Raw genomic sequence first — 14,638 nt, forward strand, 5'->3', positions numbered from 1 at the left:
GGTCCCTAGAACGCTCAGAACTCTAGTCTGGTCGGCCACTGGGCATCTCAATTAGCAAGCTCCCTAGAATAACTAGATAGAACTAATTATAGTAAGGAAATTGCATCGCGGTTGCCTAGTAATACATAGTAGCGTGTAGCATCTTATCCGCTGCTTTCTGTATACAGTTGTAGTATTACTTCGTAAAGACGAGGCAGGATAGTCATGTGCCCTTTTGGGTGCGCGCTGACCGGATCGAGCAGCAGCTTTCGCGCATTGCGTAACCATGCAATTTTATAAATGAGGGAGAAGGGTTTTGTCTGCAATGATTTGGACGCTCTCGGCTTCACAGCCACTACTTTGGGGAGGAATTCGTGGAAAATGGACAGACAAACTGAATGGCCAGACAAACTGTTGTTTCCACTGTTTCCACAGCGCAAATTACTTGGTAGCAAGTGGTTGTCCCGTGCATGTCTTTGTTTTGTAAGCATTGGTGACATGATCGACCCGACCAGTGGACAAGTACTCGGTGGAGTGGCTGAGTGATGGTGGTAGTGGTGGTAAAATGCGTCAATCCGTCTGCCGAATACCTTGTCGGGACAAACAAACACCCACAGTTCATTGTGGTAGCGTAGCCCGTCACCATACTCTGAATTAAATTCCAGAACCAGCTTCGATCCTCAACTGTGTAGCCGGGACACGTTTCCCGTCCGCTTCGAGGGCGTAGGGATATAATTAGACATTGTGATCTTGCCTAGTGCACAAACTCAAACAGGTCTGTTGTCAAAAAGTTCCAACGGTCACGACAAGAACAAGACACCTCAGCCTGGTGTTTGTCCGTGATAGGGCATCAACAGCCCCCACGTGGTCCTTTCTCGAGTTGCACAAAAAGCCCAAGTCTAGATGACCTTTGAACCGTCCAGTTCGAGAACCTTATAAGTCAGAATTGACACAATTTCTGTAGTATGACATCGCTGGTCGTAACTGGAAGCCCAACTACGACGATGTGTTGTATGCTGAGCAGGCAATCGGGTTGGAAGCCGGCACATGTTCCAGCCAAAGCCGTTGGCGGCTCTTCATTTTCAGCAGGCCATTCTTCGGGTTATGAATGAGAAGGATCCAAAATGGCTATTAGGGTGTGCTGGATTGGGCATCGAGTCTCGCGAAGTCTAAAGATCGTGGGGGATTCCAGGACGGACACCTCGAGTCCATGTTCGTTGATGCCCGAAATACCCAAGAACTGTAATTGCCAAGTAAATACGAGCTTTGTTTACCCACACCAGGTTCTTTAGGTGTGGCGAGGCAACCCAGGCCTGGACTTGACACAATTGAGGGATGGGGTGGTGTTCATCCCATCATTGTTGTGACTGCCCGAGATTGGGCTCGGATGAGAGGTCGGCCACTACACGTCTGGGGATTGCGGATGTGGAGGTACAGAAACGGCTTTAGGTCCAATGACGGCAAGGACTGGGGAGGCTGTGTTTGTAAGTTAGAAGTCTCACCGCGTGTCAAAGATCGCCAACTTTTAGCCTTTGGAAATCCTCTGGTTCGCTAAATACTCTCAAAAGAGAAAGAGAGAAAAAAAAAATTGGCCGAGGCCGACGACCCTTTACTTGACTCTCCACTGAAGCTGGATTTCAAAGAATCGTCGTACACGGAATGGACAGCGGGATGAGGAATTTTACCAGCCGCCTGACGACAATCCACTTTCCTGACTCGTTAGCCATGGCGAGGATGGGCCCGATAGAGGTTCATGTTCACCAGAGGCGAGTATCGAATTGTACTGGTTGGTGGCATCCAAGCAAGCAACTTGGCAGACAGTCACTTGAGAGACCAAGCCGACTATGTGCTTGTGCGAATGAGAAGGGGGACGGCGGGCGGGCTCTTGGGGGATGGAGAGAGAGCAAAAGTGGGTTGAGAATTGCGATTGGTACAATGCTGTGGGATGGTGGGGTCTTTTTCCTGAGCCAGTCGCCGCGAGGCAGGGCGACCGCCTCACTTTGGCACCAAGGACGCAGCACGAATCGCAGTTCATGCCTGATCCACAAGGCAACAAGGCAACCAGATTTGACAACTCATCAGATGCCCCACTCGACGGTCAGTATCCCTGAGCGGGGTCGCGCTGGTCCACTCTGATGGATGTCAATCAGCCGGATGTTGCTGACCGCCGGGAATTTTCAAAATCATACGTCGACGACATCCACTACCAACATTTTGATGGAAAAGATCTCGATACCCTTTGAAGACTCATGTTACGACACCTTGCCGGCAAATTCGATTTTTTTTTTCTTGATGACCTCTTTTTGATTCGGACTTAGCGGTGTAAAAAGACACGTCAGGAGCATGAGCTATTCCCCACCCACCATCCAAGAATCTACATGAAAGTTCATGGCAAGTTTTTTTTTTTTTTTGTGAATTCCACCTCTCGATCGAACGAGCCGCTCGTATAGCTACACACGAAATCATCATTCAGTGATGGTATTGGTCGTAATACAAAATCCCATCAAGGTAACTTTTACTGAGTCCCACTCAACTTGCCGAGGAACCCTGCGCCAGAGCCTGCATTGAGCATTCTCAAGTGCTAGGGAATATGCCCACGTGACAAAGTTGTCCTTGTTCTGGGACTATCTACTATAGTACATCCTACCCAAAAAGAGGTTTGTACGGGAGCACCTTTCTCTAATCTGTGTATTTTTCTATTTCTATTTTTTTTTCGTTTTCCTTTTCACTTCATTTGTCCATTCGGGCCCGTTGGCATGCAGCATAGATGCAGTCATCCACTGTACGCCATCATTGGAGCCTTTTTGCATATTGACTGGCTACTTGCCCGTGGGTTTCCTGCAGCTAGGGCGCTGCGGCACTCGCAAATCGGAAAGCGGAACCACCCTCCATGGACCATATGCGGTCGTAGTAAGGTACTTGGACGCACCAGCCAATGTGCTCAAAGGTTGTTTGCTTCTATGTACGCCGGGGGTTACATCGCATCGCGTCACTACCTGTCAGACCCATGTTTGTTTGATGGAGCTTGGGAGTAGTGGGTGAGTGACTTGGGGACTCGCCCAGCTTCGCGAAGCAGAATGGCCTCCTGCATTTTATCTACATGTACCCACACGCAGCCAATCCGGGGACTCTTCACCACTGGTGGTGTACCCAAAAGTAGCATGCTGTATGCACGGCGGCATGGGGTGGATGTTCGAACCGACGTACGGTGTAAGAAGCAAACAGAGATATTCGGTCATGTCATTTCCCCAGGCCACATCCAAAATCTCACGGCAGTCTCGGTGTTGTCATGGTGGTTCGGTTCCTCTTGGGGTTCGAAAGGACGCCCAACATCACCCTCCCACGACTGCATGCATGCCCCTGTCTATCCTCACACCAACCAACCTTTTTACTTACGGAGCAGTCTAGTGGTTGGTACCTTGAGTACCAAGCCCATCCACGATAGGTACAAACCTACCTTGTCTACCCTAGGTACGGATACTCAGTAATTACTCTATGGCCGCACACACCCTTGTCATCCATCCACAATGATCCCCCCCGATCTAGCTTGGATTGGGCCCATGGCAGATCCCCAAGTCCAGCCAGTTCTTTACTGGGTGATGCTTTGTTGCACCACCAAAATCCACTCTCTCATCCACTGCTGTGCTGATCATTCGTCCGCGGCTCTTTCATTCCTCTCTCATCTTCTCTCTTCTTCCTACCGCTCTCCACATCTTGGTGTAGGTGGTTGTTGAAGTCTTATCTGGCACCGACTGGATAAATAAGAGACCGTCCGCCATCACGACCCCATATTTGGTCTTCTTCCTAGCCGATGAGAGGACGAACATAGCATCTATCGACAACCTCTTGTTTACCTTTTCGCTTCACATTTTGCCGCCTCTAGCACTGCGTTGCGCAGGCATCAACCGCCTCCTGCAGTACCTTGTGACGGGCAAAGACCTCAGTCTGGTGCACTCGCTCGCCTCGTCTCTCAACACCTTGCAGCGATACCCTGTCTTGCCTATCAAAAAGGGTGGGGAACCAACCGCCTCACAGTCAAGTTCTTGCCCCAAGATCAGCCGTACAAACCACGCTTTGTTTGAGAAGAGCTATTGCCACAAGACGAGGCTTTCAAGAGAACATCCTGGTATAGGACACGAACCTAGCTTTTGGCACTTGAGAACGTAGACCAACCAGTGGCCCACAACTCGAGACGGCCGCCTAGTGCACAGTGCACTGCAACACCTCCCGCCTCGTCGCGAACAAGATGCAAACTGATTCCTCGGCTGATCAGCTAGAGCTACAGAAGCTTGAGGAACAACGACGCGAACTCGACAGGAGGATTGCTCAACTCAAATCGGGAACGACTGCTTCGTTTCCGCTGTCCCCATTGTCACCACCCCCAACTTACCAGCCCGGCGACGCTCAAGGACCTCAGCCCACTATCCAAGTCTCAGCCCAGCATGCGCGCCGACAGTCCAAAGCCCTCTCGACGGCTTCGCCTCCGGTCATTCCCGCAACTCGCGCCTTTCCGGTACGCTCTCCCCTTGAGTAGACAAGAGTCCTGCAGAGACAGACACTCATGGCATGAGGGAGGCCTAAACCTTGAGTTTCCCGTAGCTAACGCAAATTTAACCAGGACGATGAGGTGGAATCTCACCCCATGAAGCGAGCCAAAACGACCTATGTACAGCCAACGTCAAGTCGGGAGTCGGCCCCCATGGACCGATCATCCTCGACAAGGCCAATGTCCTCTATGCCCTTTAGCGGCACGGGAATGGTTACCCCGCCTCCCGTGCCTCAGTCCCTCCAGCAGCACTACCGACACGGGCCCATGATAGAGAACTACTCTAGAGATGCCGATCAGGCACCCATTTCCGAGAGCCTTTTCAGCCACTCAATGCAAATAAATGGGACGTTCGCCAGCCCATCGACGAATCTCTCATGCTTCACTGGTGCCCCTGTCGCCCCTGACGTCGGAATGGATGTTGTAGATTACCTGCAGGCTTTTGGAAATGGACTACCCGACACATATATTCATTTCGATACTGCCGAGATGCAAAACACCGACGTCACCGGCCAGCCAATGCCAGTGTCCATTTGCGGCTCGTTGACCACGGCGCCAACTTTGGAAGACTTGAACATGAGCCGACGTAACAGCATCATCCCAAACGACGGTTCTTCCGTCATGGGACAGCTTCCCGTCGGAATGATTCGTCTTGCTTCGCAGAGCTCTTTTGAAGATGGCAACTCGCCGGATGGGCACACTGCCAGCCAGTTTCTTGACAAGAGCCCGACGCTTGGTAAGCCCGCAGCGCCATCGGATCAGCAAGACTTTTTCCAAATCGGCGCGGGTCCGTCACATGAAATGTTCCCGCCGACTACCGTTTACCAGTCAACACCGATGGTCCACTCTGAATCGAATCAATCTATCGACATTGGTTTTCCTCAGATGCCCGACTACCGCCCGGCTGATGTGTCTCCTTCCTCTTCATGTGAGGCTTCTTCTGTGGGGATGGAGCGTACGCAGTCCAGTGCAAGCAGCAGATCAAGCCAGTCACTCAACCTGCGGGCCAAGGAGGCCATAAAGAGGCAGAATCAAAATGCCATCAAGGCTCCTAAGCTACAGCCCAAGCCATTGACTGCTGCAGATGCCAGTGGCACTGACGAGGCTAGGGACAAGACCGGAGCAGCGATGCCATCTACTTTTGCCACGCCGCCCAAGCCGGGAAAGACAGCCATCACGGCCCCCAAGAAGTACGAGCGGCCGAAGCACCCCAAGGTTCACTGCACCAAGTGTCCTGACCACCCCGAGTTCCGCGGTGAGCATGAGCTTCGTCGGCACACCGACGCAAAGCACAAGTCTACAGCGAGCAAATGGGTCTGCCGAGACCCCAGGACAGCGGACCCCTCGGCGGAATTCGAGGGACCCGTGCCCGTTCAGCCGCTCGACCAGTGCAAGCATTGCAAAGGCAAGAAGCTGTACGGTGCCTACTACAACGCGGCTGCGCATCTCCGACGGACTCATTTCAAAGAAAAGCCCGTCCGGTCTAGAAACACGGGGGACAAGACCAAGGATGACGCATCGGCGAAGAAGGCAGACGCCGAACGCCGAGCCGGTCACGGTGGCGGCGACTGGCCATCGATGGATGTCCTCAAGTCGTGGATGGAGGAGATCAAGGTCAAGGTCGGAGACGGCGACGAGGAGAAGCCTGTTCAAGGCGAGCAGGACGCTGCAGAGGAGGATGACGAGGAAAGCGATGTCGAGGCCGAGATTGAGGATCAAGAGCTCGAGCTCGATGGGAAGGACTCGGTGTTTTACAGCGGTGCATCTTTTGCTGCTCACGGTGCGGATATGGAGAAGATGACGCTTGACCACGCATCGTTCCCCGTGATCAATCGGAGCATGTCAGACCCCCTGGCATTTCATGACCTGGACATCCACAGCATGGGCTACCTCCCGACCGGGTTCCCTCTTTCCTCTGCAAGCTTTGGCGGAATCTGTCCCCCGCTGGACATGACGGCCATGAGCATGCCTCACCTGCAATCTTCGGGCGTTCTAAGCAGCCCGTCGACGACGACCGCCACCATCACACCCAGGAACGTATCGGACTTTACCGGTCTGAACGCTACGGACCGCGTTCACCAAAGCAACCCCCAGTCTTGTGCCGTCAAGCAGGAGCCCCTGGGGGATGTATCTCTGGTTTCCGCAAACCAGTGTACTACTTCTGAAGACTTTTCTTTTGAAGCCATCTTCCAGCAACCCGACTGGAATTAAAAGTTTCTGCTTGTTGATTGTTTTACAACAAGGCGTCGCCGCTCACCATTCTAATTTCTTAATTCAGCTTGTGCTGTTGTCTGCCTTGTGCTTTTCACGTTTTCTCCTTGAGTGTACCTCAAATCTTGAGCTGTTTTCTTTTTTTTTTTAAACTTTTTTCTTTCCGTTCCAAATCACCGCTTCCAACTACTACTGTTCTTTTTTCTCTTTTCGAATTTTTGAGGTTCCGGGGCGTTGTTTTTGGATTATTATGGAGGACTTGTTGCCAAACGAGCTGGGTCTTGGGATTAGCAGGCGGTCGGTGTTTCTGGTATAAAGTGAAATGAGCTCTGCGAGGAGCTGGTTTGGTTTTTTTTTCATGTTTTGAAACGTTGAGATCTTGGATATTCTGGTCTTTGGTTTTCTTTTCGGCGTTTGTCGCTTGGTTTCTACTTTTTTACCTTTCAAAATTGCCTGAATGGCAGTAACGACGAATGCGAGCTCCTGGCACGGCGGTCCATGCTGCAGCCGAGGCGCCACTACGGGAGTTTTGCGACGAGTCTACGATGTTTTATTACGATGTTCAATGAAATATGGCGCCAAGAAGCCCAAAATCATCCACCAAACTTGCGTGTATGCGTCTACTATCCTCATTGACTATGTACTTGCCTGTGTTTTTTCTTCTTCTTTTTTCTACCAGCTGACAGTATCACACATATGGCCTGGCCAACGTTCCGGGACGGCTTTTTTTACCAATCGCCGTCGCCGCCGCTTCAACACGACCCCGTGACGGTTTCAGTCGCCAGCGCAGCCCACTGGTCGTACTTTTCACTAACGGCCGTTTCATACTCGGCAATCCACTGCGCGAACCCGTTGTCGTGGAAGCCAAAGGTCAACCTGGCCGGGCAGGCCGGGCTGGTCGGACCGACGGACGACTGGGCGTAGCCAAAGATGGCGTAGCGGTCCGGGCTGCTCGTGCGGACCGACTCCTCCTCCCCGCCGGCGCCCGGCCAGGCGAAGCAGCCGCGGCAGCGAAAGACGACCTCGTAGCTCGAGTCGCCGACGCGCGACCGGATCTGCGTCAGCGTCGCGTTGCCGCCCGCGTACGGCGACGGCATGTGGTAGCCCGTCGTGTAGCGGAACGACGTCAGCACCTGGCCCTCGTGCGGCCATGCCATCAGCAGCAGGTCCGTCGTCATGTGGCCCGCGTGTGCGAAGCCGCACCAGCCTGTTTCTTGCTGGCTGGGTTTGCTGCACGACTGTTTTGTGTCGGTGTTGTTTTAGCTGCCCTGGCTTGAAAAAAAAAGGTGACTGCCTTGAAGGGGCGGGGCCACTCACGAGGTAGCCAATGTATTCGGTCGCGTCTGTCTCTAGCGCGTCGGCCGGGAGGGCCATTCCCATTGTGAACTCCCCGACGCCGCCGGCTCCGGTGAAGACGGACCAGCTGGCGAATTCGATGCCCGTCTCCTCGTCTGTGAAGCTGCCGGGGACCATCTCTTCGTACTGCGCCACAACGTAGCCGAACACTGTGCAATATTCCCATGTCAGGGCCTCTGCTGGCTCTCATTCAGGTTCCTCCGGGAATGGGACTTACGGAGAGATGCTACTGCAAAGGCAGCCTGTGTGGTGATCTTTCCGAACTGCATCGTGTTGGTCGTGTGTCTGTGTCACCTGGTGGGATCTGATGCGTGTGGTGCGAATAACCTACAGAGCATAAAGCATGCCGCACCAAAGCCTTTTTACGCATGTTTGTATAGTTGTTTTTTTTATATTTTTATCATTTGGAATAGCTGTCGTTCTCGGTAGAAAGCTTACCGGGTTTTTTTCTGGGCACTATATCCTCACGCATCACAGAGTCGACCTTTTTTGGGAGACGAACAATCTGGATAAATGACGGCACTTGGACACGGATCGGGGAAGGTCACAGAGCCAAGGATCTCTTTCATTTCTCCTAATTGGAAAAGAAAGCCCCGAGCTTCGGCATTTGGTCAGATGGCAATGAGAGACGGTAACTTTTTGGATATTCGCAATCCACATTTCCATGCGTTTGGTTCCTGGCTGGTCTGCATATTGGTAAATCTATATTACGATAAACTTTATTGGTTACCATCACAGACATTCTGCCGTCTTTCATATTACCATCTTGTCGAATCTGATCCCACAGTAGGAGATTTCGCTCCGTAGCAGCCATCATGTCTAGAGAAGCATGCTACTCTATCGCGACAGGCTCCCATTCCCACCGCTTGTGAGGCTGACCTCGGCATAAACCCCCTCAGGGTTATCAAAAAGGCCCTCGTCGTCACCGACGCCCCTGACCCACCGGTCGAAGAACGCAGCCACGACGCCCCGAGTGACCTCGACAGCCCTGGCGCCTCGCACGGTGCCCTTTGAAAAGTCCGAGATGCCATTGGGGCCGACCTCGTTGAAAAAGGCCATGTCGGCAAAGCCCAGGTGCCCAAACGTCTCAAAATGCAGCCACCGCCACCACCCGGTCTGCTTCGCGGCGAATTCGTCAAAGGTCGAGTCGCCCTGCGGCCCGCCGATGTGAAACGAGGAGCCCAGCAGCATCGCCGGCCTGCCCGCGTCCCGCACCGCGCCAAAGACCGTGCCGTCCATGTTGATGGCCGCCGCCACCCGCGCCGCCGACGTCTGCGCCGCGATCGATAGGGCCACCGACCCGCCAAACGAGTGCCCAAACAGGCCCAGGTTCGCCGTGGCGAACGGCCAGCCCAGCGCCGCGACGAGGCCCGGCCAGCCGTGCTCGACCACGTGCAGCATCTCGCGCTCGCGCGCCGCGTGCAGGTCGAGGTACATCTGGTCCGTGATCCCGTCGAGGTGTGGATCGACGCCCAGCGCGTCCCTGCCGGGGTTGGTGGGCCCGCCGCCGCCGGGGGCGTCAGGGTTGGGGAACCACGCGAAGGGCTGCTCGTACAGGTGGTCGATGCCGACGACTGCGTAGCCCCTGGAGGCCAGGTCCGACAGGAGCATCGTGTTGAACTCGACCGACGGGCCGAGGCCGCCGGGACCAAAGATGAGCGTGCTGTGGTTGAGGGCGTCCGAGGGCGCGGGCGCTGCGCCCCAGTGCAGCGACGACGACGTCAGGTTGGAGAAGTTGCCCCGTGCGAAGCCCCAGTAGTCCTCAAAGATCGGTGCCGCCTTGGGGTGTAGATAGGGCGAGGCGGAGCAGGGTGGGCTCTCCAGGGTTGGGTAGTAGACGGTGGCAAGGTACTCGGTGGTCACGTTGCCTGGTGCGAAGGGGTCGTTTGCATTGGTAAAGTTGACTACGTGCTTGCTGACTCCGACGTTGAAGGGTCCAGTGGGAGGGATGATTTCTAGGGACGCGATCCCGCTTGCAGAAATCCGAGGGCTGGCGATCAGGCCGACCAGAGCCAGCCATAAAGTCCTGGTGGTTCCCATTGGTAATATGACGGGGCAGGTTTAATTTGTAAGTAACACGAGACAGATAGCCTTACCACTTTGACATTGGCCGCCGTGTGAAAGCGAGAAAAAGGATATCAACGCCACTTAAATAAGCACTTGACTGCATCTTTTAAAGCCCAAAGAAATGGGAGTCATCATCCCAAGCAAACATACCTTGTGCAGCTCGGCAACAAATTGATGCTTGGCCATAACAAGCAACTGCCCGTCGTCTGCGCCGCAGAAATAAGCAAGGACTATCCGCCGCTAGGACAGACCGGGCAGGTCATCAAACCTCGAGGAGATATCTAGGCATCCTATTCCCGTATTCATCCCCGCAACCAGCATTTTCGGCTCCGAACATGACGAACCTCTCAAAAAGTTTGTTGCGGGTCGCCCACCCGTCAGATTGACTCTTGTCTAGTTGCATGGAGGCAAGTCGCTTCCAGAGCACTTGCCCCAGGACAGTCGAGAAGTACGTGACGCATTATTAAACCGCCAAGATTGTTCATCTTGAGTCGCAAGAGTCGATCCGCGGTATCTTTTGACAGCTTGAGTGTCAAAAATTTGGCTTGAGCTTGATAGAGAGTTCGCCATGCGGCTTGTCCTCTGAGACGGCCGCTATCTTGTCTCCCCCTGAAGCCAGCTTCGCAGTCTTGGTCCAAGTTGGGAACGTGCTCGCTCTCGTCTTTGTGTCCCTCCCGTCGTTGTGCTCCTGAGCGCAGGAGGGAGAATAGGCTGTGAGAGAAGCCACGTAAGGGGGCAGCGTTTTTTTTTTTTTTTTTTTTTTTTTTTTTTTTTTTTGCATGTGTGCTTTGCGATTGCCACTCAGCATTCGCACAGCCGGCCGATGGTGATTGCTTGTTGCAGCTTTTATTTGGATGGTACAGACCTTGGTTATAATTTGGTATTCGTTGGTTGATTGAAAGGTGTGATGATAGCGACAAAACCCAGATGGTGGTCAAGGATGATGTTTTGGTCCGTGGATGAAATTCTTCCAAGGAGGGGAGAAAGACAAAGCCAAAAAAAAAAAAAAAAAAAAAAAAAAAAAAAAAAAGTATGTCATAATGCAGTAGCTTTCTGCAATTTTCTGCATACTGCACCTTCTCTGGATGCATGTCAAATATGTCGCATACGCTTTACATTTCTGCATATTGGAGGTGCATAGGTACATACATACATGGATGGAAATATAAACGCTTTAATCTGCTTTAGCTCACCAGAAAATCCACCACCAGCCTCTCAAAGACTTTGCACCACGCATCGCTGCCTTTGATAGGTGCGAAAAGCCCCCCGGTCAATCCCCCACCAAAATCTGAGAATTTCTCTACCAGCTCTTGACCTTCTGCATGCTTCCCTCCTCCTGTAGCGCCTTGTGCATGTCAAAAGTGTTGAAAAGGAGGTGCGGCTCGTGGCCCATGCCCTTGCGCAAGCACTCAAACTCGGCCTTCTCAAAGTAAGCCTCCAGGATCGGGCGGTAGACCGGGTGGGCGCATTGCCTAATGATAACCCGCGCCCTCTCCCGTGGGGACAGACCCCTGACGTCCGCCAAGCCGTTCTCCGTGACGACGACGTCGAGGTCGTGCTCCGTCTGGTCGATGTGCGTGCACATGGGGACGATGCAGCTGACGCCGTGGGGGTCAGTCTTGCTCGGCCGCGTCGACGGCGTGTGCATGATGCTGTACTTTGCGGACCGGAGGAAGTCGGCCGAACCGCCCAGGCCGTTCAGCATGCGCGAGCCCATGACGCAGGTGCTGTTGGCGTGGGCGTAGATGTCAACCTCGACGGGGGTGTTCATGCCGATGACGCCCAGACGGCGGATGATCTCGGGGGCGTTGGACACCGACTGCGATCGCAACAGAATCCTCTCCTTGTATCTGTCAAAGTTGTTGTAAAAGCGCTCGAATCCCTCGGGCGAAAAGCGCACCGATGTGGCCGTGGCGTAGGACAAGCTGCCCGAGTCGAAAAGGTCCAAAAATGTGTCCTGGATGACCTCGGTCCAAACCTTCAAGTTCTCGAATTTGGAGTTGGCAAGACCTCCAATGACGGCGTTGGCAATGTTTCCAATGCCCGACTGGAGCGGCAGCAGGTTCTTGGGCATGCGGCCGTGCTTGACCTCGTGCTCAAAGTACTCGATCAAGTGGTTGGCAATCATGGCGGAGCCCTCATCGGCCGGCGTGTTGGGCGCCGTCTTATCCTGGTAGTCCGACTCGATAACACCAATAACCTTTGACGGGTCGATAGGAATCGAGGTAGTGCCAATACGGTCCTCCACGCCCTGGATCAAGTAGGGCTTGCGGTGCGGGGGCAGGTCTGTCATGGTAATATCGTGAAGTCCCTCCATGCTCGGCAAAGCTGTGTTGACTTCGATGATGATCTGAAGAGAGATTCGATCAGTATAAATAACCTCCAAAAGGTATCAGCAGAGAGCAGAAAAATATCGCACCTTGTCGGCCATCTGTATAAGCTCCGGAGTTGCTCCAACCGAGGCACCCGGAACAATGCTGCCGTCCTCGAGAATTTCTGTTGCCTCTACCACCGTGACATCAAGGTTGTTGTGTGGCCTATCCTTTGTGTAAAAGCCCTGTGCGGTTGTGAAAGCGTCAGACCCAATGCTCCACCTCGAGTTTCCTCTTTATACCCCCCGCATAGGTGCACTTACGTATACCAAGTCCACGGGGAACATGGAGAGGTGCTTGTCGAAAAAGTTGATCTTGCCACTGTTGATTCCCTTGGCGATGTTCTTGCCGACTTGGTGAGGGCTTCGCCTGTTGATCATGTCAAGGCTCGCCCACCTGTCCTCGGTCTCGGTTCCGGACGAGGCACCAACAAATAGAGAGTATTTCATCTTGCCCTGAAGGTTGTTCTTTTCGACATGATCGGCTAGGAAAGTGGGAGTCTTTCTGTTCAGGGGCGGCCGAAAAGTCAGTCTTCACATTCCGGTATAATTCAACACCGAGTTTTGAAGGGCCGGCAGGCACCACAAGCTCCAGTACGTACTTTGGGTATCCAACACCAGTGAAGCCGGACCAGCCAATGTAAGCTCCGTTGGGAAAGTGATGAAGCATGTCCTCGGGACGGCAGAGCTTCTTGAGCATCGGTGGACTTCGGATCCTGGCCTTGAGGGCCGCCGACGCCACGGGGCTCGCCATCGTGTGCGTGCGTACTTTTGTCGGAGGAGCGGGTGGGATGAGGGCGAGGCTGCGTATTCTGCCAAGGTATTAATTCCTCAAGGGAAAGGAACGTCTTTTGAGTTTCGCTCGTCCTTCAGGTAGGGCGTGTCGCGAAAAAGGGGCAGTAGCTAATTATTTCGTTGGGGTTAAACTCTGAAAAGAAACGAGATCGAAAGAGGATTCCACAACCAGGCGGCCGCAGCCGCCGGCCCGGATTAAATATGCTGACCATGTTTTAGCAACTCAATTGGCAAAACATTGGCGAGCCTGGTAATGGGTGGGAACGAGGGTCGGATGATTGCCCTCTGGACCTGAAGCGGGTGGGGATGCTATGTGCCTGCTTGTCTACCGGCCCATCTCTGTCTGCACTGCAGCTCTTTACCCCACCCACCCGGTTGAAGAGAAGCTTCGACAAACGACGTCAGAGTCAGCCACACCATGTGCTGTGAGGAGCCACTTTAACATTCTTTTTCTTCTTGAGGATCGCTGCAAGCATCACCTCGTGGTTTGTTTACTACATCACTAATGCTCTGGGAATCATCGTATGCCTCTTGCAGATGATTCAAACTGCATTCTGACTCTGCAGAATCAATTGACACTGGAATGCATGTACCAAACAAATCATCGCACATTCGCTTGGCGTAAAAGACCCTAGTCGCTTTGGAGGTCAACAATTTTGTGGCTCTTAGGCCCACTTCACTCTGCCGAGCTTGAGCTCAACCAGCCGGTTGGACGTGGATCTCTTTCCGTTGGCCCGATGGGATGGTGACGAAACCCAAGCACGGTTGATGCGATCCTTTTCGTCCATATCCTTCAGCCCGAGCATAACTTGAGTGCTTTTTTTTCTTTTTTTTTTCTCTCTTCATCTCTTTATCCTGTAATCGCAAGCAGATACATCAATGCGACTTTTACTTACAATAACGGCATGCTGTTTGGATCCTGAATCTGCGCCGCAACTCTCAATTAGCAATTAACGTTGCGTACCCCCTGTTCGGCACCCCCCCTGTTCGGCACCCAAAAATAACAACACTTTTATTTTTATCCTCCAACTTCTATTATAAATATCTCGATGAATCTGTCACTTTTGGATTTACTTTTTTCTGATTTTAATTCTCCATTTTCCAATGAAGCAATATACTGAAAAACAGCTTATATCTGCAATTAACGACGTCAATAATGGCAATCCAATTGCAAAAACCTCCCGAAAATGGGGAATACCTAGGTCTACACTTCAAAGTCGACTTAAAGGTTCTCAACCTTATAAAAAAGCACAAAGCCCTTTTCAAAGGCTTTCCACGGAACAGGAAAAGCATTTGGCTGATTGGGTACTTAC

General features: G+C 52.8%; 7 protein-coding genes across 7 annotated transcripts; 2 read left to right on the forward strand and 5 right to left on the reverse strand.

Moving 5' to 3' along the window:
- Positions 1-1,103: 1,103 nt before the first annotated feature.
- Positions 1,104-2,115, forward strand: MGG_17150 (uncharacterized protein; the record flags this gene model as incomplete). Its single annotated transcript, XM_003716867.1, has 3 exons — positions 1,104-1,221; positions 1,272-1,463; positions 1,610-2,115. 3 exons carry the CDS (start codon positions 1,104-1,106, stop codon positions 2,113-2,115), a joined length of 816 nt encoding a protein of 271 aa, XP_003716915.1.
- A 1,411-nt stretch (positions 2,116-3,526) lies between these two features.
- On the forward strand, positions 3,527-7,399 carry MGG_06612 (uncharacterized protein). Its single transcript, XM_003716868.1, has 2 exons — positions 3,527-4,492; positions 4,598-7,399. The coding sequence occupies exons 1-2, from the start codon at positions 4,226-4,228 to the stop codon at positions 6,734-6,736; spliced, it is 2,406 nt and encodes an 801-aa protein (XP_003716916.1). The 5' UTR covers positions 3,527-4,225; the 3' UTR covers positions 6,737-7,399.
- Positions 7,400-7,488: 89 nt separating this feature from the next.
- Positions 7,489-8,361, reverse strand: MGG_06611 (uncharacterized protein; the record flags this gene model as incomplete). The annotated part of the gene is made up of 3 exons (XM_003716869.1): positions 7,489-7,974; positions 8,054-8,241; positions 8,310-8,361. 3 exons carry the CDS (start codon positions 8,359-8,361, stop codon positions 7,489-7,491), a joined length of 726 nt encoding a protein of 241 aa, XP_003716917.1.
- A 281-nt stretch (positions 8,362-8,642) lies between these two features.
- MGG_06610 (lipase) lies at positions 8,643-10,316 on the reverse strand. Its single transcript, XM_003716870.1, has one exon. The coding sequence runs from the start codon at positions 10,130-10,132 to the stop codon at positions 8,930-8,932; it is 1,203 nt and encodes a 400-aa protein (XP_003716918.1). The 5' UTR covers positions 10,133-10,316; the 3' UTR covers positions 8,643-8,929.
- A 375-nt stretch (positions 10,317-10,691) lies between these two features.
- MGG_17151 (uncharacterized protein) lies at positions 10,692-11,314 on the reverse strand (the record flags this gene model as incomplete). The annotated part of the gene is made up of 2 exons (XM_003716871.1): positions 10,692-10,847; positions 11,309-11,314. 2 exons carry the CDS (start codon positions 11,312-11,314, stop codon positions 10,692-10,694), a joined length of 162 nt encoding a protein of 53 aa, XP_003716919.1.
- Positions 11,315-11,459: 145 nt separating this feature from the next.
- On the reverse strand, positions 11,460-13,284 carry MGG_06609 (acetyl-CoA hydrolase; the record flags this gene model as incomplete). Its single annotated transcript, XM_003716872.1, has 4 exons — positions 11,460-12,509; positions 12,579-12,716; positions 12,795-13,035; positions 13,133-13,284. 4 exons carry the CDS (start codon positions 13,282-13,284, stop codon positions 11,460-11,462), a joined length of 1,581 nt encoding a protein of 526 aa, XP_003716920.1.
- A 706-nt stretch (positions 13,285-13,990) lies between these two features.
- MGG_17152 (uncharacterized protein) lies at positions 13,991-14,232 on the reverse strand (the record flags this gene model as incomplete). Its single annotated transcript, XM_003716873.1, has 2 exons — positions 13,991-14,141; positions 14,222-14,232. The coding sequence occupies 2 exons, from the start codon at positions 14,230-14,232 to the stop codon at positions 13,991-13,993; spliced, it is 162 nt and encodes a 53-aa protein (XP_003716921.1).
- Positions 14,233-14,638: the final 406 nt, after the last annotated feature.

The sequence above is a fragment of the Pyricularia oryzae genome, chromosome 4 (assembly GCF_000002495.2).
Source record: "Pyricularia oryzae 70-15 chromosome 4, whole genome shotgun sequence".
In the NCBI taxonomy this organism is placed as follows: Eukaryota; Fungi; Ascomycota; class Sordariomycetes; order Magnaporthales; family Pyriculariaceae; genus Pyricularia; species Pyricularia oryzae.

Excerpts from the sequence above, each read along its gene's own strand:
- MGG_06610 (XM_003716870.1), bottom strand. The coding sequence starts at position 10,132 with ATGGGAACCACCAGGACTTTATGGCTGGCTCTGGTCGGCCTGATCGCC.
- MGG_06612 (XM_003716868.1), top strand. The coding sequence starts at position 4,226 with ATGCAAACTGATTCCTCGGCTGATCAGCTAGAGCTACAGAAGCTTGAG. Across the intron at positions 4,493-4,597 it reads CCGCAACTCGCGCCTTTCCG|GACGATGAGGTGGAATCTCA; the intron begins GTACGCTCTCCC and ends AAATTTAACCAG.